This window comes from Somniosus microcephalus, chromosome 9, assembly GCF_052327205.1.
Source record: "Somniosus microcephalus isolate GS21.2 chromosome 9, FLI_Smic_1.0, whole genome shotgun sequence".
NCBI lineage: Eukaryota > Metazoa > Chordata > Chondrichthyes > Squaliformes > Somniosidae > Somniosus > Somniosus microcephalus.
Window position 1 is genome coordinate 9189292 of NC_140995.1, and position 26736 is coordinate 9216027.

Consider the following 26736-nt stretch of genomic DNA (forward strand, 5'->3'; position numbering starts at 1 on the left):
CCATCTTCCACAAGGAACTGGGTGATTAAGATGAGCCTAATGCGCCAAAGTTGCATTCCAGGCCATTGCTCACTAAACTTGAGGTACCAAAGGATTTGCAAAATGTCACATTTGATTGGGCAGCAAAACATGCTGGAAAGGACGTGTTAATTCAGAGCAGCAATAACTAGTTTTTCTTCTTCTCAACCCATTAGGAAATTCCACCTGATTTTCTTTCTTTCGAGGATATCCACTATTCATTAGTGTAAACCACTGCAAGTTTAACAAACTTGCTATTTCTCAAAACTTAAAAAAAATACAGAGCATGATCGACTGGTGCTATATAACCCTGTCTTTTAAACTGTAATAGTACTGTGCTTGATCAATGTGATCAGATACAATCCTACCTTTTAGGAGTCAACCCAATCCTGCCCCCTCCTCCACTGCCACCCCCACAAAAGTTAAATAGGCTGGCAGGATAACTGCACACATGCTCGGTCTATTTTGACAATAGAGCAGAAGGTACTAAGAAAATAATTTGTTTCCCTTTGCTAAGAACACAATATGCAACTTCACAGATATTCAGAAAACCAGCCAGGGGTTAAAAAAAAAAACTTAATTGAAATACTACTTCTCGTGCCAAAACCACAAAACTTGAGTAAAACTAGATTCACAAGCCCACAATATTACATCACCTTAGTGTACTGATACAAAACAAGTTTATTTTTCTTCCACACTAATTTCTTTCCTTCCTCATCTAAAGGATTGACTGACTCCTCGCTGAGACTGCGATACAGTTTTACCAATGTCAAATGCCCTGTAGTACCTTGCAGGGAGCCATTACTTGTATGAGAGGAATGAGATAGTTGATGTTCAATCTTTCTATTGTTAATATTCTGTGGGGTTTTCTGATTTTAAAATACGTTCAAAAATAATAAACAGAATCTTGAGATTTTGCAAAAAAAGAAACTTTTAGTTGATAATGATTTAAGTCATTGAAGATTAAATGTAACTGTGCTCATCTATCACCTCAAGATTAGCACATATATGAGGGAAAGAATGCCTTGGAAGAGGGGGAAAAACAGGAAGAGGAACTTACATCTGTCAAGATGGAGAACAAAGCACTTGCAACAACAATTGTCAATACTTAGGATCGCAGTGGTCTTTCTGAAGAATATATTGCAAACCACCCAAATAAACCAGTACTACAACCACTAGATCATAGGTCAAAAATACCCCAAAAAGTTAAACTGCCTCAAGTTCAAAGTACCTCAAAATCCAGTGCACGTCATACCTTCATGTAGATGTGTGATCATACACCAATCAGTGCAATTCATTCCTTTTCCTCAAATTGGTGTAACAGTCATACATGCAAATTTTACAAAAGTGAGACGAATCCAGTAGATTTTAAGATATCAAAATATCACCGTCCATTTTTGTAAAACACATTTTACTACAAAAGCTCGACCCTAAAGGAGTAACTGCCGTCCATAAAGATCACAGAATCACAGAAACCCCACAGTGCAGATAGAGGCCATTTCGGCCCATCGAGCCTGCACCGACACATATCCCACCCGATCCCCGTAACCCCTGCACGAACACAGATCTCCAACCTTTGATCTTAATTTTTGCATCAGATGGATTTTCAGTGCACAAACATTGCACTCTACATTCACCATTATCTTTGTCCATATAAAAATGCAGTACTGCTCGGACCGGTTGGAATTAATCTTCTACTTAATTACATGCAAAATCAAAACAAGGAAGATGAAACCCTACACTTTTTGTGGTGGGAATACTAGACATAAGATCACAAGGCAGTGCAGCAAGCTGCGAAGAGATATATTTTAACAAGGTACTATTGTGACAATATTACCCTTGTATTGCCGACACAATTTTTTTTAAATTTAGGAAGACGTAAAGGTTTAGTCCAAGATAATAAGCCTTTACCTGTACTTGAAAGATTCGAACATCGGGTCCATACAGTTTCATCTCTTCAGGAAAATACTGGAATGTGTTTAAATATGGTACATGTCGTTCTGAAACAAACCTTGCAAACAAATTAAAAATGTATTGAATAAAAATTTATGGTTAAATTGGACTTCAGAATACAGTGAAGTTGCATTCCCCAACAAATGTTTATTTCATTGAAAAAAATGGTAGAATTTAAAGAGATACCAATGAATTCAAGTAACACCTGGCAGCCTAGAGTTGGAAAGTGTTAGTGACTTGAATGGTTAAAGAATAGTTACCATCTCGTGGAACAAATTCTCAGAACAATGATTTACCATTAAAAATCAAGCATGTGCAGTTGAACATATACAGGAAACTCTTCTTTATCCGGCACCGACGGGACTGGCGCGGTGCTGGTTTATCAAAACGTCCGGATTACAGAGAGGTATAGTAAAAGGTACGAGAGCCCCGTACACAGCAACAAATCCAGGCTTCCCTGTTGCTTAGCAACATGTGCAGGAACCCCGGCCACAGATCCAGGCTTCCCTGTTGCATGGCAGCAGGTGCAGGAACCCCGGTTACACGGCCACAGATCCAGGAACGGCCGCTAATATGAAGTAAAACTTAGCTGAACCTACTCCTGAATTTTGCCGGTTAACAGAGATTTCCGGTTATTTAGGTGCCGGTAAATCGAGAGTTTCCTGTACCAATAGAGGCATATAGGGAGAGGGAGGAATAAAACAAACAGCACAGCTGCAAGGCACTACGCCGGTAAAAATGTAGCAGAAACCTCCCCCCAGCCCCTTCATGGGATGATGTTTTTGCCTCCTTAACCTAGCAAAAGGCATCCAGATCACTGAGATCCTGAGCTGAGCTCAGACAGCCAGCCAAATTACTACTGAGCTCACAAACCAGGGAACCAAGAGTAGAGATTCAGAGCTAGTAAACCCAGTCACAAAATCAGAGACACAGAGTGAAAATCAGGACTTGTCCAAAATGCATTTCTTAGTGATGCGAAATGAGATCAGCAACACATAGGAGATTAATTGGGTAAAAGACCAAGATATAAATCAAGCGTTTACCATTGGAAAGAAGAACTTAGACGATCCAAGAGAAGGAGCTTTAGGCAATTCAAGAAAACTCTATAAATCAAAATGATAGACAATAACAACTTGCATTTATATAGCACCTCTAACGTAGTAGCGCATCCCCAATGTGCTTCACAGGAGCTTTATCAGACAAAATATGACACAAAGCTACATAAGGAGATCCTAGGACAGATGACCAAAAGCTTGGTCAAAGAGGTAGGTTTTAAGGAGCGTCTTAAAGGAGAAGAGATGGAGAGGTTTAGAGGGGGAATTACAGAACTTGGGGCTTAGAACGCAGGGCTGCCAACGGTGGGGCGAAGAAAATCAGGGATGCACAACAGGCCCGAATTGGAGGATCGCAGAGTTCTCGGAGGGTTGTAGGGCTGGAGGAGGTTACAGAGATAGGGATGGGGCGAGGCCATGGAGGGATTTGAACATAAGGATGTTGTTGGACTGGGAGCCAATGTAGGTCAGCAAGCACAGGGCCGATGGGTGAACGGGACTTGGTGCGAGTTAGGACACGGGCAGCAGAGTTTTGGAACAGCTAAAGTTTACGGCGGGTGGAAGATGGGAGGCCGGCCCGGAGAGCACACAGCCGTTTCTGACTCATACTGGAGCCAGGGTAAGCAATATAAAATGGTTGGAAAAACGAGAACAAGTAGAACAACCAGAAGTCATTGTATATGTAAAACAGGCGACATGGTAAAAGCAGGAAGTGATTGAGGAGCTAGGGATGTACTAAAGTTTAAAACCTCAAGGGTAGCAATTTCATGATTGCTCTCTAAGGTTTTAGATTGCTGGATCAGTATCATTTTTAGGTAAGATGAAGCTGGATAGGTGTGGCCGGCTTCACTTGAACCAGATTGGTATCAAGGTCCTTACAGGGAGGGTGCATTGGAAAGTCAGGGAGGATTCAAAATACAGGAAACTTTGTGCTATCCGGAGGTGAGCTATCCGGCAATCAGGAGCCACCAGCAAAAATCAGCCGCCGTTTTTTATTCTTGGTTTGGTTTTTTTGCTTTGTTTGAACAGTCAAGCTGTGCAAGGTCTGTAGCTATAGCAACAGCTTCAGCTACAGAGCTTGCAGGCCACACCCGAGTGTTTAGAAGCTGTTGCTAAGCAACAGTGTTTGTTGTCAAATACGGAGATAAGAATCTCCGTATCTCTCAACATTAACTCTGGAGAGTACGGCAGTTTTGAGGCAACGGCAGCAGCTCGGTCCCGTGGGTGCCGGATAGCACAAAGTTTCCTGTATTAACTTTGTTTACTCTTTTCTACAGACTTAAGTGTAAAATACAGAATGATGAAACTAGGAAAAGTACAAAGCCAGATGTTACAGAATAGAGGGTATGATAAAGGTGATAAACGTATAGCAAATCAAAGATCAAGGTCAATGCCTGCAAGGGAGACTATGATATCATGAACATGGCTAAAAATAATATAGATTGCCGACTGGAATTTATCCGAAGGACATGACTGAAATGACATTAGAAAATGCTTGAAAAACACCACAGGTCCATCAGCAACTGAAAAGAAAGAAGGTAGCCTACTGTTTTAGTGTAGAACTGTAATCACAACCCAACCATAACAGAGATAGATAAATTTGGACCAGGTGCAGATGAAGTGGAAATGTTGTAGATCAAGGCAAGTGAGAAAGAGAAAAACAACTGGGATCTGTTATAGGCCACAAGTTCAAGAACATGGATGCAACCAGGAATTTATACTGAAACAACAAAAGCACAAGATATCACACACAATCGTTATGAGTGACTTCAATTTACCAGTGATAAGATGAGAGGATTAAAATGCGATAAAATGAGCGAACATACACCTCGACATGATAATGACAGATGATTCAAACGGTCAAGGAATCAACAGGTGTTATAAATCTCATCATCATGAAGAAACGACTCATGAAATAACGCTGGACGGCCAGCTGGTGGCGCCGTCCAAGGAGTATAAATACTCGGGCGTGGGCCCAGCTTGCCCAGGGACATTTTGTAAGACAGGAACTAGTGAAGGACAACTAGACCTCCATGTTGTGAAACAAGTTGATTTAAGGCTTGCTTTATACTCGAACCAAGTGCGTAGTGAGTTTTCTTACGTCAACAGGTAAGGGGTAGTTTCAGACCTAATAATACGTAGCAACGAGAGGTTGGTAGGGAAGATTATGGCTTGAAAGCAAGTTGGAAATAGTGATCACAATATGGTTGAATATAAAGTCAGCCTAACAGTGAAGGCGGCGAAGGAATAGAAAAGAAATTCTTAACTTTGGGAAGATGGATTTTGAGGAAATAAGAGAATGGAGTGGGGTGGGCTGAATTGAAGCATACTTTTAGGAGAGGAGCATGAAGAGAAATGGAATTCTCTACAGAAAATCGAAAGTAGCCGTGTAAAACTGTGAAAGCAGCAAATCATTTTACTGTTAAGGGAAAACAAATACTTCACCCCAACATGAAACATTAGCTGCCTGGGAGCAGGGCCTGGCACATACATCAAAATACCCATACGCAGAGCTCTTGTTGCTGCAGCTCAGTGCCAGTCAGATTTCAGCTAGTGTACACCAGTGTTGTCCAATAGAAATTGGCGACGAGCCACAGGTGCGGCTACGGTGACACCCTTTTAGCTACGTGCACTAATTTTAGTCGAAAATGCCTTAATACACTCACAACACAGGTACATGTACGTCACACGTGTATATTTACTTAACATCTACTACCATCCAGTAACCAACAAAATAAAGCACTCAATGATCAAAAAACACTTTTCGTCTTACCATTTTAACCAAATGCACAAAAAAGTTAAAGTATACATTCATACACCGTGCAAATAGGAGTATTGGAAACACAAGGACTTGTTTATTACTCATTTTTATTTACTAATCAGAAATGCAATTAGTCACATTTGAATTCCCAATTAGCCACATGTGGCCAGTGGCTAATGTATTGGACAACACTGGTGTACACTATAAAAAAAGTGTGCCAATTGTGCACTGCCACTGGGAAATAATGCTCAGGACATTAGTTGCAATATAACTGCAGCATTAGTCTGCACAAAAATAGGAACAAGTGGACAAACTACAGATAGAATTGCAGGAGGCTGACAAGTGGCAAATGTTTAATGTGAATAAATTTAGAGTGATGAAATTATGGCAGGAGAATAGGAGATGTGAATATAAACTAAACTGTGGTAGTCTAAAGGACACAATAACGCTGTCTACGGAGGTCACGGACCATCATCAAAGACCCTACCCACCCCAGCCACAGTCTGTTCGCCCTCCTGCCATCTGGGAGACGCTACAGATGCATTCGCACCCGTACGACCAGATTTAGGAACAGCTTCTTTCCCAGGGCTGTCATCCTACTGAACTCCACAAATAAACTCTAAAGCCTGCACATCTGCCAATGCACTTTATTATGGTTATGTTTATGTTAATGTATTACAAGCCAAATGTATGTTGAATGTTTAAATGTCTTAATCCAAATGTACACTCTCGGGAGCCGCAAGCCTACATTTCGTTGTACTGCACTTGTGCACTAACAATGACAATAAAAGTTGATTTGATTTGACAATACAGAGGAATTCAGGGGTACTGGAGGATAGATAACTTAAAACACCAGCACAGTATGCAGCAGCAATAAACACAGCAAACAAGACTTTGAAGCATGTAGTTATCATACAGAATAGGTTCCAGGAAGGGAAAAGGAGTTTGTACAGAGCACTGATCAAGCCATACCCAAGAACTGCAAACAATTTTGATTGGTTACTACAATTGGGTCATTGTTGTTTTGGAAAAGGGTGACAATTAATATCTGGCATTCGGCTTCTCAGCTATACAGAGACGACAGTAATTGGTAGTGGTTACACTGAACTGGTGACTCAGGGAGATCTTACTGAAATATAGAAGACGCTTAGACAGAGAGAATCTTACTAAAATTTTTGGTTAAGTCATAAATTTGACAAGGGGGCACAGATCAAGCTGAGGAATTACAAGAGTGATGAGAATGTGGAGTGAGCTGCCTTGGAAGACAATGTGCGCTGGTAAATTTAACAGGAAGTAATGATAGGCATAAGAAAAAGAGGAACAGAAAAAATCTCTGGTCCATCGAGTCTGTTCCATTCAGCTGTGCTGCAATTAGGCAACACAAGTCCCAATACGTCCCACCCACCAGCAGTAATTTCATCTACCAGAGAAAGATTGGTTTTAAATCCCGAGATCAATTCAGAGAAAGAACAATTCTGGGTAATTCCTCTCCAACCCCTGTAGGTGAGCAGAAATGAGTTCCAGGAGTACAAAGCAAGGTATATCGGCCAACACCCCACCTAATTTTTGTGTACGGCAATATCAGCCTCCTCCAGGACCTTGTCCAGCTCCCTTTTGAACGTTTACTATGAATCTGCAATCACTGCATAAGCTGGCAACTTATTCCCAAGGTCAATGATCCTCTGGGAAAAGAAGAACTTCTAGATATCTAACTTAGTTCTATGCCTACATAGTTTGTATGCATGTCCCCTCATTCTCCCTAATTTATCCAATTCAAATAATCTGTCAACATGTACACAGTCTAGTCCCTGAATCATTATAAATACTTCAATTAAGACTCTCGGAAGTCTTTTTTAAAATAAAAATACCCACCTCCTTGAGCCTATCAGGATAGATTAATACTCAGTGTAAAAGTCTTTGGCTAACAGTCCTCTGAACCTTTTCTAGGGCCTCTACATCTCTCATCACACAAGATGACCAGAAATGGACACAGTATTCTAGATGGTGCTTAACCAAGGTCTTGTACAAGGCTACAAGATGGATATTTGGCAAGGAAATTAATCGAAGGGAATGAGGGAGGGAGAGAGTGGTGCATGATATTTACTAAACTTTGGGGCCAACTTAGTGGACTAGAATGCTCTTCTCTGGTTCTGTACATTTCTAATATAACCTGCTTGGTGGAGGGGGGGAGGCAGGGGGAGAAAGAGAGAAGGGGGTTGACAGACTGGAGATAAGGAGTTCCATTTACTTATTAGGCTACACTATTCTACTAGCTTGGTCACGCTCAATTTTTAAAGAAATATGTGGAAGATTTGCAAGCAATTTTTTCATGAATGAAATCCCAATAGCAGTTAAATGTAAAAACTTCAGTTTAAACTCCCACTTGTAAGAGCAATTTTTCTTGCCCTGATGGTGGTGTCACATAATGCAATCTGTGGCACCATCCGACTCTTCCTGTAATCACTTTCAGAATGCTGTGGGACTCAAAAATGATTATGCATAGCGAGCAATGAGAGTGTGAAATTCATCCTACTGATAACTTTAGTGCAAAAAAGTTGGTTCGAGTACAAAATGGCTAGACTCTAGTTATATGTTTTACATTAATGCATTGGCCCGAGAGATATTAATGACACCAACACTTGTGTGAAAATAATGCCTTCAGGAAAGGCAGCATAATATCTTCTTAAAATTCATCAGAACTGGAAAAAGTTAGAGATGTAACAGGTTTTTAAGCAGGTGTCGGGGCTGGGAAAGGGGGGAGGGGAGGAAAGAACAAAAGGGAAGGTCTGTGATAGGGTGGAAGGCAGGAGAGATTAAACGACAATAGGTATGATAGTACAAAGCAAAAAGAGATGGCAATGGGACAAGTAAAGAAACAAGAGGAGTCTGGAAGAGGTGCAAATGGGAATGGCAGAGACATCAACAGCTGCCATGTGGAAAAAAATAGGGGCCGAGGTTATGGTCTGAAATTGTTGAACTCGATGTTGAGTCCAGAAGGCTGTAAAGTGCTGAATCGAAAGATGAGGTGCTGTTCCTCGAGCTTACGTTGAGCTCCATTGGAACAGTGTAAGAGGCAGAGGACAGAGAGGTCAGAGTGGGAGTGGAGCAGAGAGTTAAAGTGACAGGCGACCGGAAGCTCGGGGTCACTCTTACAGACTGAACGGAGGTGTTCTGCAAAGTGGTCACCCAATCTGCGTTTGGTCTCCCCAATGTAGAGGAGACCGCAGCGTGAGCAGCGAATACAGTATACTAAATTGCAAGAAGTACAAGTAAATCGCTGTTTCACCTGGAAGTAGTGTTTGGGGCCCTGGGCCGTAGGAAGGGAGGAGGTAAAAGGGCAGGTGTTGCATCTCCTGCTCTTGCACGGGAAGGTGCCAGGCGAAGGGGATGGGGTGCTGGGGGGTGATAGAGGAGTGGACTAGGGTGTCGCGGAGGGAGCGGTCCCTTCGGAATGCTGAAAGGGGAGGTGAGGGGAAGATGTGTTTGGTGGTGGGATCACGCTGGAGGTGGTGGAAATGGCTGAGGATGATCCGTTGAATGTGGAGGCTGGTGGGGTGAAAGGTGAGGACAAGGGGAACCCTATCGTGGTTCTGGGAGGGAGGGGAAGGGGTGAGAGCAGAAGTGCGGGAAATGGAACAGACACAGTCGAGGGCCGTGTCAACCACGGTAGAGGGGAATCCTCGGTTGAGGAAAAAGACAGACTATCGGAAGCACTAGTATGGAAGGTGGCATCAGCAGAACAGATGCGACGACACAAAACAAAATGATGTTTCAAAATAAAAGTGCACTTAAATAATTTACAAAAACTGCACGAGAATTTCAACACAAACTATTAAAAACGTTCCTATAATAAGAACACAAGATCATAAGAAATAAGAGTCGTCGGCCATTCGGCCCTTCGAGCCTGCTCTGCCATTGAATAAGATCATGGCTGATCTTCGACCCCATCTCCACCTTCCCGCACTATCCCTGTATCCCTCGATTCCCTTAGTATCCAAAAATCTATCGATCTCTGTCTTGAATATACTCAACGACTGAGTCTCCACAGCCCTCTGGGGTAGAGAATTCCAAAGATTCACCACCCTCTGAGTGAAGACATTTCTCCTTATCTCAGTCCTAAATGGCCGACCCCTTATTCTGAGACTGTGACCCCTGGTTCTAGACTCCCCAGCCAGGGGAAACATCCTCCCAGCACCTACCCTGTCAAGCCCCTTAAGAATTTTGTATGTTTCAATGAGATCACCTCTCATTCTTCTAAACTCCAGAGAATATAGGCCTAGTCTACTCAACCTTTGTTGCACTCCCTCCAAGGCAAGTATATCCTTTCATAGGTAAGGAGACCAAAATTATCTATGCTTAATTTACTCCAAGACTATGACTAGAGAAATAATCTAATCATTTTATAGATATTATTACAAGATGGAAAAAGCATATTGTTTAAGGCTGAAAAATACAGAATATAGGTTTGATCCACCCCGCTGCTGAGAACACCCACACCATCATACTATAAGAGGCAGGGTAGGGCAGCAACTTGAGCATCGACTGATCTAGTCAAGACCAATGATAATAGTAGAACATCTTCCTACAACATCAGGTTGATAGTGGCCTTGGAGGCCCTTTACTAAAATAGAAAAGTTCAGGGTATTATCAGTCACAGTGATCCCCACCAACTCGGTGAAAGACAAAAAATAGCCAATGCATATACCTCAATGGGACTGAAGTTCTAGCTCAATGGGTCTTTTAAATTGTAAAGGACTTGAACCCGACAAGGAATCTGATTCTTATTTTTGTACAGCTTTTTCCAGTTACAATTAAATAATTCTTGAGGATAATAATCTAAAGAGTCTATTAAGGTAGTTCTGATATTTGAGATTTTCCTATTCAGTCGCTAACTAGCTCACAAAATGTCCTCCACTATACACATTGGATGGCAGTACGGTAGGAGACTCTGGGAGGATCAGAAGTTCTGAAAACAACAGTTTAATAAAAACTACTTGCATTTATATAGAACCTTTAACATAGTGAAATAAAACAAGGCCCTTCACAGGAGTAATATCAACAAAATCCGACACCGAGCCACATGAGGAGATATTAGGTGGTGACCAAAAGCTTGGTCAAAGAGGTAGGCTTCAAGGAGCATCTTAAAGGAGGGGAGAGAGAGAGAGAGAGAGAGAGAGAGAGAGAGAGAGAGGTTTACGGAGGGAATCCACAGCTTACGGCCTAGGCAGCTGAAGGCACACCGCCAATGGTGGAGCGATGATTATCGGAGGTGAGCAACAGGCCATATTGGAGGAGCGGAGAGATCTTGGAGGGTTGTAGGAGTTTACAGAGATAGGGAGGTACGAGGCCATGGAGGGATTTGAAAAAAAAAGATGAGAATTTTAAAATCGAAGCATTGCCGGATCGGGAGCCAATATACGTCAGCGAGCACAGGGGTGATGGGTGAACAGAACTAAGTGCGAGTTAGGATATGGACAGCAGAGTTTTGGATGAGCTCGAGGCTCGAGTTTAGGGAGGGTGCAAGGTGGGAGGCCGGCCAGGAAAGCATTGGAATAATCGAGTCGGGAGGTAACAGGGGCATAGAAAACAAGCCTCTCACAAGGCTTTGCATGATCTTGTAGTATCATTAATATTTCAACAACCTTTAAAAGGAAGAGGAAACTGTCTTTACAAACCGTTAACTTTCTTGATATTTCTATCTATCTACATATACAAAACAGTTTTGAGAGTGACCATCACACTCCAAAGTGTCAAAAGTACATTTAAAAATAAATGCAGTCATTCCATACTTTTTTTTTTCCTGACCTGGGAATTTACACGCATCTTTCAATCTGCAAACAGCAATTAAACCCTGCTTGACCTCAAGCTACAGTTCCTTACAGGAATGAGACTTTATGACCTTGGAGGCAATTCAGCTAAAATACAACTGCATTTCAGTAGCAGAATTATGCATTGCTTGATGCAATGTTCCTGTCCTTAGAATAGTGTACTATCCGATTTACAGTGAATAATGCCACAGAAGATCCATTAGTTTACTAAAAAATCAACTTGAACATTTCACTTTTAATATGAAACAGTTAATGTAGCAATAACAGTTCTATAAAAGGTGAAAAGTGAGTGCCACTGCCTTACCGTAGGAGGTCTGCAAGAGTAATTGATTCTCGAAGCCATAGCAGCGCCAGATAACAAAATGCCAGCGTCATAGGCATGGACATCAATAATCCCTTATGACATGCAGCACGTAGATATAGACGTCCATCAATAGATCCTGACTGTATTGATGTTGCTTCATCCTCTAACAAAGAAATGCATCACAATATTTATGTATTATTTTGAAGACATGAAATCCCTCCAGTCCACGAGACTCTCCCCAACAATTCTTCCACCACATTCAGAGAGACACTCCTAGCCTGCCTCAACACCTCACTACAGCAATAGAGCTAAAATTAACAGCACAGTACAAGAAACAAACCATATCATCGATCACACTGCTTCGTCAAGCTGCTCCATCAGGCTCTCATACTCAAAATAACATTACAATGCATACAAGATGCTTTTTCAATTTCCAATTCAAACAAACACCATTCTCCCACAACCAGAGAAAACAGCTGACCTCTGCCCATTCCACGAGATAACCAACCATAAAGAACTAAGTGGAATTGATCTTGCTCAGATGTTTCTTTTTTCCATGTGGGTGAACATCAGATTAAATTGGGAATTCTCTGTGGAAGATTATGGATGTGAAATAGTTCGTACCAATCTGGTGCAGTGTGGTTGGTACACCAACCTGCAGCTCTCTCGGACTGCCCTATGAAGAGGTCTCTCTTTTAAAACAAACTTACAACTGAACAACATATCAATATTTCTATACAACTCAAGACAGACTTCAGGACTCTACTGCAAACAGTAGAATTTGCTGTTTTGCATTATTTGCAAAACATTGAATTGGGATGGATGAATATACCATAGTACTGTATGATGTCCCATCAACTGATCATTACAGCCATTAATTTGTTACCGTGAACACCATCATACACAATTGCACATAGGGTTCTTGTCGTCAATGTCTGCCATGACACCCACTGCCAAACAGAAGTCTGTTAATACTAATCCATCCACATGAATGCCAAGAGTATATATATTACTAAAAAATGAAGAAAACCAAACCTACATGGGAATGACTGCAAGGAAGTGATCTCAAGGTACACAGTTATTGGGGGGGGGGGGGTGTGGGCAGGAGAAATGAGAATAAGTAGATGAGAAAGAGGTTGTAATCTTATGGCAGGAGATAGATGGTCTAGCATAGAAACAGTAAAATATCACAAACACCAAACACATTAAATACAGGCAGAGTCTCATACCTGATCCAGGATTGGATAATTGAATACTGCTGTCTTGACAGACACTGTCAGCTTCACTTTCAGACAATGAAGACCATCCACACAAGAGTGCCAAATCTGACTCGCTCTCCAATCCTGATGAACCAGAACTGACCTCTGAAATCTGTATTAAAGTAAACGTTTATTAAATTTCAGCATTTGGAAAGGGGAGGGCGATAAGAGAAAATTAAGTTTATGGAAAGCACTTAATTTCAGGAGCTTACTTAGGCAATATGGTAATGCAATTAATAAGCCTATGAATACTGACTTAAAAAAAATAAAAGCACATAACTATATTTGCTTTGTAAGAAACCTACTTGGTTTATATCCATTTAATTTCATCCTACTTGTTCTGCATAATTCTGTTCTCCAATTCACCTTTGTTTAATGTCACATATTATTAAACAATGATTTGCTCCATTTAATTTAGAACCATGTTGGGTAAAACAACTTATTCTATTACTCTGCCAAATGTTTCCTTTTGCAGTAGCAGCACTGCATTTACTACAAGCCCACTGACTCCCACAGCTACCTGGACTACACTTCCTCCCACCCCGCTTCCTGTAAGGACTCTATTCCATTCTCCCAGTTTCTCCGCCTCCGCCGTATCTGCTCCGACGATGCCACCTTCCACACCAGTGCTTCAGACATGTCTTCCTTTTTCCGCAACCGAGGATTCCCCTCTACCGTGGTTGACACCGCCCTCGACCGTGTCAGTTCTATCTCCCGCACCTCTGCCCTCACCCCTGCCCCTCCCTCCCGGAACCACGATAGGGTTCCCCTTGTCCTCACCTTTCACCCCACCAGCCTCCACATTCAACGGATCATCCTCCGGCATTTCCGCTACCTCCAAAGTGATCCCACCACCAAACGTATCTTCCCCTCCCCTCCCCTTTCAGCATTCCGCAGGGACCGCTCTCTCCGAGACACCCTAGTCCACTCCTCTATCACCCCAAACAGCCCTTCCCCTTCGCCTGGCACCTTCCCGTGCAAGCGGAGGAGATGTAACACCTGCCCCTATACCTCCCCCCTCCCCACTGTCCAGGGCCCCAAACACCCCTTCCAGGTGAAACAGCGATTTACTTGTACTTCTCGCAATCTAGTATACTGTATTCGCTGCTCACGATGCGGTCTCCTCTACATTGGGGAGACCAAACGCAGATTGGGTGACCGCTTTGCGGAACACCTCCGTTCAGTCCGTAAGGGTGACCCCGAGCTTCCGGTCGCCTGTCATTTCAATTCACCGCTCCATTCCCACTCGGACCTCACCGTCCTTGGCCTCTTGTACTGTTCCACGGAAGCTCAACGTAAACTCGAGGAACAGCACCTCATCTTCCGATTAGGCACTCTGCAGCCTTCCGGTCTCAATATTGAGTTCAACAATTTCAGATCATAACCTCGGCCCCTATTTCATTTTCACTTATATTTTTCCACTCCTTTCCTTTCCCCCCCCCCCCCTTTCCTTTTGTTTCTCTCTCACACCTGGCAGCTATCTTTTACCCTGCCAGTACACTTTACACCTAATCACAGCCTATTACCATCTCGTCTAGCTTCTAATCTCTTTTACTTCTTTTGGTTCTTTTATTCTTTTGTCCGATCGCAGCCCTGCCTTCGATCTAGTTCCTTTTCTCTCCAGTTTTGAAGGGTCAAACCCGAAACGTCAACTCAAATTTCTCTCCACGGATGTTGCCTGACTTGCTGAGTTTTTCCAGCATTTTCTGTTGTTATACTGCATTTACATTGTTGGTTTGGTGCCAATGGAGAAGAAACAGGCGTTATGTCACCATTAAAGCCTCAAATGTTTGTCATTTGTGTAGATAGTTCAGTACTATCATAGTGTGAACTTGTACTGGGAACAATCAATTATACAGACAACAGTGAGGAGACACCTTCACACACATATGCCATTTCGTTACTAACATCCAACAGTTTACAAGACTACCTCCAATTTACGTTAAATTAGAAATGAAAATCAAGTTTAAATGGCAAGGAGACCACACCCAGTGTTCAGTTTATTACTGTTGCACAAACTTTCTGGTGTCTAAAGGGCAATTAAAGAAACCTCAAACATATCGAACCTATTTCACTTTTTTTAAATGCAAATTCAATTGGCACCGTAACATGTTTAACATGCAGAAAGCATATTTCAGTAGTTTGTGGAACATCTTCATGAAATTAGGTGTACTCAAAATGTATTTTATATATATTTATTTATCTTTAAATAAAACCACTAATTATATACAATTGCTGTTAATTACTACTGTATTTAATCCTTACTTTTTGGTAATTTCCAACAGTTAATAATGGATACAGTCAACAAAACAAAACTGCAACTTAACTGCTGAAGCGCGTGATTTCTTACTGCAATGATTCATCCATTGGGATTCAGCTTCTGGGCTTATCTATGATTATTATATCTGATTTGGTTTGAGATGGTTATATCTGATTCTGTTTGCTAGTTTACGGGCAGCAAAGTTGTGCCAAGTGTTAAAGCTCCAAGACCTGACACTGCCAAGTGGTGAGGCTGTGCAGTTGCTAATGAACAGGCACTAAATGAATGCCAAAAACTTCCTCGCACAAAAGAGAAAAAAAAAAATGAAGGGACGGTGAGCACCAAAATACTCATGCGCTTCCAGCTGCTGGCTCAAGAACAGTTGTGGCAGAGACATCGGAGCCAAACACAGGGGTATTACGTACAGAGCGGTCTGCTCATTTACACAATACGCTGGCCGGAAATGAAAACCAAATGTTGCAGTGTAGACTTTTTGGGGTAGATTTTCTTATTGCACTTGGGTTTCAAGAATTATTTGAGCACAGCGCACAAAGAAAAATCAGGTAGGAAGGATTGAAAACCTGTAATGGAGCATGCCTGGCCACGGTCATGTGGTCTTCCCCATTCTCTATGCGCTGCAACCAGATGATTTTTTTTTTACACTGTAAATTAAGGAAAATCTGCCAATTTATTTTTAAGTGACTTGATTAATGCATAAAATTAACTTACCACTCAAGTTTAATCAAAATCAGTGCTCACCAAATAAATTTTATAAAGAACAGAAATTAAAGTACAGAGCGTACCAGAGAGGAATGGACGGTTTAAAAAACAGAAATAGAACAAACACGCTGCTTCAGCTTCAAGGAAGATCTGGGGAATCTCGAGTTTGTAAACTTAATTGCTCCATCAAATCAATCTGATCAATTAACTCTATCCTAGCCCTTGTGAAAAAATATGTAAAGCATATTACATTCTAAGTACTTAAAAGAAAAAATGTGTCCTGTTGGCGCCATCAGTTTCTATAGCCACAGCTTGCTTTTTAAAGGGCTATATTATGCCCCTGTACAGCTCATTGTAGGTACTTTGTTTCAGCGGGGAAAAAGTGCACTTGCTGGAATCAACCTCCTGCAAGGTTTTTGAATGGCAGGGATTGCGTTTGATTCATGTCCAAACATGTAAAAACATGCATGTAACCAAAACAAGAAATAGATCTACATATTAGAGTATAGTGTGCTACACCAGGTATTTTACTCTGCTCTATTGGTATTCCTATATCTGGACAAAAGCAGCACACACAATAATCCCGAGAGAGTTTTTTATCCAGTATTTAATGACTTCTGACAGAAGATTGTTTTGATTCCTTCCAAAAGTAAGGACCTATTTAGAGCGTTCCCTTGTAGCACAGGAAACTTCCAAAAACTGCACTAAAGGGCAATAGCAATAATCTTTTAGATCTAGAGAAAGTAGAGCCAATACATATATATATATATATTTTTTTATAAAAAGGGTGACGTAAGAAAACTACTAGGCACTTGGTCTAAGCGTTAAACAAAGCTTTAATCAACTGTTTTACAACATGGAGGTCTAGTTGTGTCCTTCACTAGTTCCTGTTAAGAATGTCCTGCGCAAGCTGGGCCCGTGCCCAAGAATTTATACTCTCCCTGGACAGCGCCACCCGTAGGCCGCTCAGTATTATTTCATAAGTCTTTCTTTCATGAATGACTGATTCATGTCAAAGGCCATTGCTTTTTTCAGGTATATGGAATACAGCAAATCCAAATATTAATGTTTTTGCTTTATACAAAATTAAACTGGCCAAAATTGTGCTGGGACAACTTTCATTATGCAAAAATTGATACACAATTCAATAGGATAATTACAGGGTGGTTAGGTTAACAGCTGTGATAGAGAAAAGGTTGAAATCTTTAATTAAAGAAGAAAATGACTAAGTAACTAGGTAAAGAAGCAGCCATCACAGATTTCAGAAGGGATGATTGTGCTTGACAAACCTGATGGAGTTCTTTGAGGAGGTGACAGATGTGATGGATCGGGGAAATGTAGTGAAGTAACAGAAAGCATTTGGCAAGATACCACAGAGACTATTGAAGAAAATTAAAAGTAATGCAGTTAAGGAAAGAGTATTGGTTAGAAGAAAGGAACCAGGGAGTAGAGGTTGAGGACAGATTCCAAGACTGGTTGGAAGTGGGTAGCAGTGTCTTACAGGGTTCTGTTCTGGGACCGGTTCTGTTCACCGTGTACATCAATGATTTGGATGTAGGGCCAGAGCGTGTTGTCCAAATTTGAAGACCATACTAATTACAATATGGAGACAACAGTAAATAATTCTGAGGACCAAAGGAATCTACAAGGGGATATTCACAAGATGAGGGAATGGGCAAAACAGTGGCAGATGGAATTCAGTGTCAGTAAATGTAAAGTGGTACATTTTGGTTAAAAAAATTATACTTCGAATGGGAGAAAGACGGGTGATATGGAAGAAGAGAGGCATTCACAGGTTCACAAGGCATTAAAAAGCAACACCTCAAGTGGATAAGGCCATCACTGCAGCAGTTTCTCAGGGCAGTGTCCGAGGCCCAACCATCTTCAGCTGCTTCATCAATGACCTTCCCTCCATCAGGTGGTCAGAAGTGGGGATGTGCTCTGATGATTGCAGAGTGTTCCGGTCCATTCGCAATTCCTCAGATAATGAAGCAATCCATACCCGCTTGCAGCAAGACCTGGGCAACATCCAGGCTTGGGCTGATAAGTGGCAAGTAACATTCTTGCCATGCAAGTGCCAGGCAAAGATCATCTCTAACAAGAGAAAATCTAACCTCAGAGGCAGAGTATTCTGTAGCAAGTGACTCACCTCCTGACTCCCCAAAGCCTTTCCATCACCTACAAGGCACAAATCAGAAGTGTGATGGAATGCTCTCCCGTTGCCTGGATGAGTATAGCTCCAACACCACAAGATCCAGGACAAAGTAGCCCGCTTGATTAGCACCCCATCCACCACCTTAAACATTCACTCCCTCCACCACCGGCGTACCGTGGCTGCAGTGTGGACCATCTACAAGATGCACTGCAGCAACTCACCAAGGCTTCTTCAACAGAATCTCCCAAACCCGCGACCTCTACCAAAAGTTTTCATTAGAAGATAAAGAGGTGATTGGTTAGTGGTGTTTAAAATTATGAAAGGATGGGCCACGTTAGGCAGAAACAGATTGTTTGCAGTGATCGAAGGGTCTAGAATGAGAAGATATAAATATAAGATTAAATGCAAGAGATTTAGGGCAGACAGCAGTTTTTACACAGTGGGTTGTGAGACTGTGGAATGCACTACCAGAGTTAGTGATTGAAACAGAGGCCATGTCCAGATTGAAGAATAGATTAGAATAGGTGATTGAGGGAAAAGAAATAAAGGTATATGGGAACAAGCCAGGCATACGGAATAGGGCTACTGCTTGTGTTGAAGATAACCACCAACATGGACTAACAGGGCCAAACGGCCATTTCCATATTTATATTTCTAAGTACAGAGGTCAAATATTTCCAAATGTAGTTGGGAATTAAGCAGCTCCTACTCAATGCCAAAAACACAGAAGTTTTCTTACTTTTATTTGAGACCACCAATATTTTTCGTTTAACCAGACTTACCGTTCTGTTTCTGCTATGGTCATCAATTGGTTTGTTCGTGTAGGCCTGTTGACTTTTTTGCAAGTAACGCCGCCAAATATTGCACAGAATTTCATCCTAGGGAAGAAAAATACATTAATCCATTATGCTGCAATTCAGGGAGTGGCTCAGTGACAGTGTACTGGTGTTCAATTGCACTGCACAGTGAAGGGTTAGAATGCAAGTTCCCACAACATTCGAGATCACAATCTCACTCTATTGGGAAAGATTCAGAGCAGAAAATCAGGATGGGAAGAAGCCATGAGAATCAGAGGCAACTAACTCACCCAGAACCATTCTAGCAAATTTCCCAGTGATGTTTTACAGATCAGCACTGCAAAGTTGGAGAACTAGTGTGCATTGCCTCCTGCTAGGATACAGTTCCAGAGACACTGGTCATCCTTTGGTAGCTCATCCTCATGGCCATTCTTCATATGCAAATTTAGATAGGTTATTCAACTGTGGGCGCCATCACATCCAGGCCACAGCCCAATCCAGTCCTTACCAGACATGCACACAGACACTTTCCAGCAGGGATTACTGGATTCCAATCAAGAGTGGGAACCCTGTCTTAATTTCCCTGCCTATCTCAGGGACACAGAAACTACTGTAGCATATTTGTGGTCACCTAACTCAGCGCAGACTGGAAATCAAACTCAAAATGTTCAATGGACCGCCTCTAGCTGAGGTATCAGGAAGCAGATACCTCCTGTATTGTCTGCAACGAGGCGAAAATAAGAAATGTGCAATTGTCCACTTTGCCACTTTTAGTGTAGGGAATTTAATTAATCAACCACATTGTTTTTAAATCCTGCCCTTTGCATTGTAGTAGTCAAAGCTAACTACCGAACACGTGAAGATTCCAAAAGCCTAGTGCAGCTAGAGTGTAGCCCAGACTATTTACTGCCCCTCCCCCAAACAATGGTCCTCAAGGGAGCTACTAATTTACTTCCGATTTTACCTTAAACAAATACATTAACCAGAGAGAACATCACTGCTCACTGAAGATCCATCTATTCCTCAAATCGAGCATATTCTGCAGTATTTATACTGGGACTCAATGGAATAAGTTCAGAAATACAACTCACTTTAGCACTCTATTTTCCTGATTTGTAACGGACATCATTGCTGGGGTCTCCTCTGTATATTGAGCACTTTACTTTCGCTGTTTCATGCTTGCAAAAATGAAGTGCAACCTATAAACCTGATATTTTGTCTGAAACTTTGCATTGTATGGGTCAGAGAACCATAATATTGCACTTAAGATATCAGGTATGTCTCACGTCTTCCTTGAGCTTTAGAACTCCTGCGATAATTCCAAGCATTTTCAACAAGCAAAGTAACATAGCTATTCTATACCCTGTATTTCATAGGATTATTGGAGAAGGATTCAAGCTGTATGGAGTACCTGTTTTACAACCACTAGCTTTAGCATTAATATATCATTTGCTATTATCTACCTGCTTACATTTGGTGTGAAAAGCGATTTGTCTAAATGCCATTTAAAATGGATAATAAAAAATCAAAAATTAGTCAATATGTTGTAAAATTATTGCTAAATTAACTTCAAGAAAAAAAATAAGTCCATGCATACAGATTTAAAATTAAATAAAATGTGTAGAGTACAATAAGTTAAATAACCCGATCTTAAAGTCAAAGAGTGCCCCCTGCTGGAATTTTTTTAAATGGTGAAGGATGCTACATACTTTTCTTTCTCCCCCACCCCCGTCATAAAAACTTGATATCACAAGATAGGCAACTGGAAAACATCAGAGTGTCACCAGTCCCTTTAAGAACATAAGAAATAGGATCAGGAGTAGGCCATACAGCCCCTCGGGCCTGCTCCACCATTCAATAGGATCATGGCTGATCTGAACATAGACTCACGTCCACTTCCCTGCCCTCTCCCCGTAACCCCTAATTCCCTTATCTGCTAGGAAAATGTCTATCTCCATTTTAAATTTATTTACTGTCGCAGCTTCCACAGCTCTCTGGGATAGCAAATTCCATAGATTTACTACCCTCTGAGTGAAGAAGTTTCTCCTCATCTCAGTTTTGAAAGGGCAGCCCCTTATTCTAAGATTATGCCCCCTAGTTCTAATCTCACCCATCAGTGGAAACATCCTCACTGCATCCACCCGATCAAGCCCCCTCACAATCTTATATGTTTCGATAAGATCGCCTCTCATTCTTCCGAGCTCCAATGAGTAGAGTCCCAACCTACTCAACCTTTCCTCATACGTCAACCCCGTCATCTCTGGAATCAACCGAGTGAACCTTCTCTGAACCGCCTCGAGAGCAAGTATATCTTTTCTTAAATATGGAAACCAAAACTGCACGCAGTATTCCAGGTGTGGCCTCACCAATACCCTGTATAACTGCAGCAAGACTTCCCTGTTTTTATACTCCATCCCCCTTGCAATAAAAGCCAAGATTCCATTGGCCTTCCTGATCACCTGCTGCACCTGCATACCAACTTTTTGTGTTTCATGCACCAGGACCCCCAGATCCCTTTGTACTGTAGCACTTTGCAGTTTCTCTCCATTTAGATAATAACTTGCTCTTTGATTTTTTCTGCCAAAGTGCATAACCTCACACTTTCCAACATTATATTCCATCTGCCAAATCTCTGCCCACTCACTTAGCCTGTCTATGTCCTTTTGCAGGTTTTTTATGTCCTCCTCACTCACTGCTTTCCCTCCCATCTTTGTATTGTCGGCAAACTTGGATATGTTGCACTCGGTCCCTTCCTCCAAATCGTTAATATAGATTTTAAAGATTTGGGGTCCCAGCACTGACCCCTGCGGAACACCACTAGTTAAGAGTTCCCCCCGCCCCATCCCACAGAGGAACACTCATTCTCTCAACAATTACCAGAGCAGTGTGCCATGATTATCAAGCATGCAATCTTCCAGAAGGAAATAAATGTGCTAATCTTCATTTTTTTTCTTTTTCAGAAGTATTAGATATGACAGAATCCTGCTGTCCTTTTGGGATAATCACAAAGTAATAGAAGTAACACTCACCTCTCTTTCATAACTACGTACTGTGTATGAAAATTCCTTTATAACCCAGGATTCCAACACATTTCAATTTTTAATAGCATTCCTTGGTGTACACACAAAAACTTGGGTGAGTGAACAGTAACACCAACCCTATAGATGAGGCTACCCTGATGCAGGTATCTGTGGCAATTTCATCCCCTTAAATAGCTGAACCTGGTTAAAGGCCCTTCCACTGGAAACAATATTCTTTGATAGTCATGAATCAGGGCAAACCACCCTGAACCGCAATATCAAGCAAAAGAAGAAAAACCAACCAACCCTCGACCTTCCTGCTCTGTAGAGCTCAACTACGCATATAGAAACATAGAAGATAGGAGCAGGAGTAGGCCATTCAGCCCCTCGAGCCTGCTCCGCCATTCAATGAGATCATGGCTGATCATCCAAACTCAGTACCCGGTCCCTGCCTTCTCCCCATATCCCTTGATCCCTTTAGCTCTAAGAAATATATCTAACTCCTTCTTGAATATATTTAAAGACTTGGCCTCAACCGCCTTCTGTGGTAGAGAATTCCACAGGTTCACCACTCTCTGGGTGAAGAAATTCTTCCTCATCTCTGTCCTAAATGGCTTACCCCTTCTCCGTAGACTATGACCCCTGGTTCTGGACTCTCCGACCATCGGGAACATTCTACCTGCATCTAGTTTGTCCAGACCTGTCAGAATTTTATAAGTTTCGATGAGATCCCCTCTCATTCTTCTAAACTCCAGCGAGTATAATCCCAATCGACCCAATCTCTCCTCATATGTCATTCCTGCCATCCCAGGGATCAGCCTTGTGAATCTTCGCTGAACTCCTTCCATGGCAAGAACATCCTTCCTCAGATAAGGTGACCAAAACTGCACACAGTACTCAAGGTGTGGTCTCACCAAGGCCCTGTACAACTGCAGCAGGACATCCTTGCTCCTGTACTCAAACCCTTTTGCTATGAAGGCCAACATACCATTTGCCTTCTTCACCGCCTGCTGCACCTGCATGCTTACCTTCAGCGGCTGGTGCACAAGGACACCCAGGTCTCGTTGCACTTCCCCTTCTCCCAATCTATTGCCATTCAGATAATAATCTGCCTTTCTGTTTTTGAGGAGAGATTGGGTCGTATGAGGAGAGATTGGGTCAATTGGGCTTATACTCGCTGGAGTTTAGAAGAATGAGAGGGGATCTCATTGAAACTTATAAAATTCTAACAGGACTAGACAGACTAGATGCAGGAAGGATGTTCCCGATGGCCGGGGAGTCCAGAACCAGGGGTCACAGTCTAAGGATTAGGGGTAAGCCATTTAGGACAGAGATGAGGAGGAATTACTTCACCCAGAGAGTGGTGAACCTGTGGCATTCTCTACCACAGAAGGCAGTGGAGGCCAATTCATTCAATATATTCAAGAAGGAGTTAGATATATTTCTTAAGGCTAAAGGGATCAAGGGATATGGGGAGAAGGCAGGGACAGGGTACTGAATTTGGATGATCAGCCATTATCTCATTGAATGGCGGAGCAGGCTCGAGGGGCCAAATGGCCTACTCCTGCTCCTATCTTCTATGTTTCACTGTCTTAACCAGCTGAGCCACTATGGGAACCGGCGACAGGCTGGACTTTATTGCAACTGCAAAGGAAGACAGTGATCCTACACTGAACAGGGGTGGGGTGGAATCCACTGTGATTCATATTTAGAGGTCAGTCATCTTATATTCGTGATTTGAATCCAAATTGCAACTGCAAATGTTTGAATCCATTTCGCAATATATCAAAGTTAACTTAGCATCAATGCAGTTGAGAGTTCCTGAAATGCCTCAAAACTTCTACACCTGTAATGGCAGTAATCCGTTAACCCTAATCTCTAATAATTACAAGTAATCTGGTCTAGCACTGGTTTAGGTCAAAAATGTGATAAGCAAATAGAAAGCATTAGTCTTGTGGGTCAGAATGCCAGCCAGAAATGAAAATTTTGAGTGTAGCATAGAAAGGATTTTAAAAGACATATATGAACATTTAACAAATATTAGATTTCACAGTATATCTTCAGGAAACATCCTCAAATGATAAAAGCTATGTGCTAGCACAAAGACAACAAAAAAAAACTTGACTGCTGTATATAGGGCCAATCCAAAAGAAAAATATGAGCAGCCGTTAACTCGAAGATAACAGATCAGAGGCCGTTCAGCCCTTCCAATTCATCCTTCCATCGAAATTTAAGAAAGCGAATGGAAGAAAGGAAAGACTTGAGGGAGGTAAAGAAAGGGGGAGAAAGGAAAGTTAGGGGAAAGGACAGAAATAACTTGCGTTTCCATAGTGCATTATCAAGTCTCCCAGCAACATCTCAAAGCACTTCACATATTAGTTACTTTGAAATGTAGTCACCATTTTATAGAGACACATGGCAGCTAAAATATACACACAGCAAGATCCCATCGGCAGCAATGACATTTATGGCCAGTTAACAAATTATTATTAGTATTAAAAAGCAGAAACAAGGTGCACAGAAGACTGGGAGAGGCAGTTAGAGTTAAAAATACTACAGAATTAGGTGGTATCATAGAAAATACAGAGGTCCGTTAGGTTTGGAGTGCATGTGTGTAAATGCACAAAGTTTGGTTAATAAGGTTGGTGAGCTGCAGGTGCAAATAGCCACAGGGGAATGATATAGTGGCGATAATGGAGACCTGGCTTAAAAAGGGGGATGATTGGATGCTTAATATTCCTGGGAACAAGGTATTCAAGAAAGATAGGGAAGAGAAAAAAGGAGGGGTAGCAGTTTTAATTAAAGAAAATATTACAGTGCTAGAAAGAGACAGTCATTGAGGGGTCAAAGATAGAATCTATTTGGTTAGAGTTAAGAAACAATAAAGGTGCTATTATGATACTTGGTGTATTTTATAGGCCACTAAATAGTAGGAAGGAGCTAGAGGAGCAGATTTGCAGGAAAATTACTGAGAGGTGCATCGACTATAGAGTCGTGATAATGGGAGACTTTAACTACCCTAATATTGAATGGGGTAGTGATTGTGTTAAGGGCAGAGGGGGAGGATTTTCTGAAGTGTGTTCTGGAGAACATTCTTGATCCGTAGGCTCCCTTCCCAATGAGGAAGGAGGCATTGCTGGATCTAGCCCTGGGGAATAAGGTGAGTCAAATGCAGAATGTCACACTGGGGGAACATCTCAGGAAGAGTGATCATAGCATCATAGGTTTAGATTAATTATGGAGCAGGACAAGGAGAAATCTAGAATAAAAATACTTAACTGGAGGAGGGCTAATTTCAGCAAATTGAGGAGAGATCTGGCCTGGGTAAATTGGAGTCAAAGACTGGCAGGCAGAAATGTAATTGAGTAATGGGAGGCCATTAAAGAGATGATTCGGGTACAGTCTGGGTACATTCCCACAAGGGGAAGGGGAGGGCAACCAAAGCCAGAGCTCCCTAGATGATGAAGGAGTTAGAGAGTAGGATGAAGAAGAAAAAGGGGTTGTATGACAGCTATCAGCTTGATATTATAAGGGAGAATCAGGCTGAATATAAAAAAAGCACATAGGAGAAGTGAAAAGGGAAGTAAGAGGGGCAAAGAGACAATACGAGAATAGATTGGTGGCCAACATAAAAGGGAATCCAAAGGTCTTCAGCAGGCAAATTAACAGTAAACGGGTCGTCAGTGGAGCAGCTGGGCCAATAATGGGCCAAAATGGAGATCTACTGGTGGAGGCAAAAGGCATAGCTGAGGTACTAAATGAGTATTTTGCATCGGTGTTTACCAAGGAAGATGAGAAGGTTGTCAGGATGCCGGACGAGATAAAAACAGATAAAAAGGAGGCACCAGAAAGGCTGGCAGTACTTAAAGTGGATAAGTCACCCGGTCCGGATGGGATGCATTCTAGGTTGCTGCAGGAAGTAAGGGTAGAAATTGCGACAGTGCTGGCCACAAGCTGCCAATCCTCCTTCGACACAAGGGTGGAGGCCAAAGGACTGGAGGATTGCAAATCTTACACCCCTTGTTCAAAAAAGGGGAGAAGGATAAACCTGGCAATTACAGGCCAGTCAGTTTAACGTCAGTGGTGGGGAAGCTTTTAGAAAGAAAAATCTGGGAGAAAATTAACAGCCTCTTGTTAATTTTCAAGTGGCTGTTAATTTGAATTCGCTGCCCGATAGGGTATTGGAAACAGATTCAATAATAGCTTTCAAAAGGGATTAGATAAATACTTGAAGGAGAAAAAACTGCAGGGATATGGAGGTGAGCTGCAGGTACAAATTGCTACGTGGGATTACAGGTTGAACCCCGGTAATCCGGCACCTGACGGTCCGGCACCTTCAGTGGTCCGGCACGAATTGAAACCGGCGGTCTTTAGTTTGCGGAGCAGCCGCTCAGTGGCGCCACCGTTTCCCGCGATATAAACAAACATAATATTGTACCTAATATTGTTATTTTAGGTGTTTTACTTAACCTTCAGTGGTTCGGAATTTTCAATGGTCCGGCACCGGCCTGGTCCCAAGGGTGCCGGATTACCGGGGTCCAACCTGTATGACGCGATTGCATTAACATGGCTTAAACAAGGCCAGGAATGGGTTCTTAATATTCCTGGT

At 42.0% G+C, this 26736-nt stretch overlaps 1 protein-coding gene across 4 annotated transcripts in view; it reads right to left on the reverse strand.

Moving 5' to 3' along the window:
• The window catches only part of taf1b (TATA box binding protein (Tbp)-associated factor, RNA polymerase I, B), a 102655-nt gene that overhangs the window by 30611 nt on the left and 45308 nt on the right, over window positions 1–26736 (reverse strand). For all 4 annotated transcript variants that reach the window (XM_085996339.1, XM_085996336.1, XM_085996337.1 and 1 more), the window contains 4 exons: window positions 19093–19188; window positions 13146–13287; window positions 11917–12079; window positions 1930–2029 (listed from right to left, as the gene is read on the reverse strand). In XM_085996339.1, coding sequence (XP_085852465.1) covers window positions 1930–2029; window positions 11917–12079; window positions 13146–13287; window positions 19093–19188 — 501 coding nt within the window. The remainder of the gene's footprint in view (window positions 1–1929; window positions 2030–11916; window positions 12080–13145; window positions 13288–19092; window positions 19189–26736) is intronic.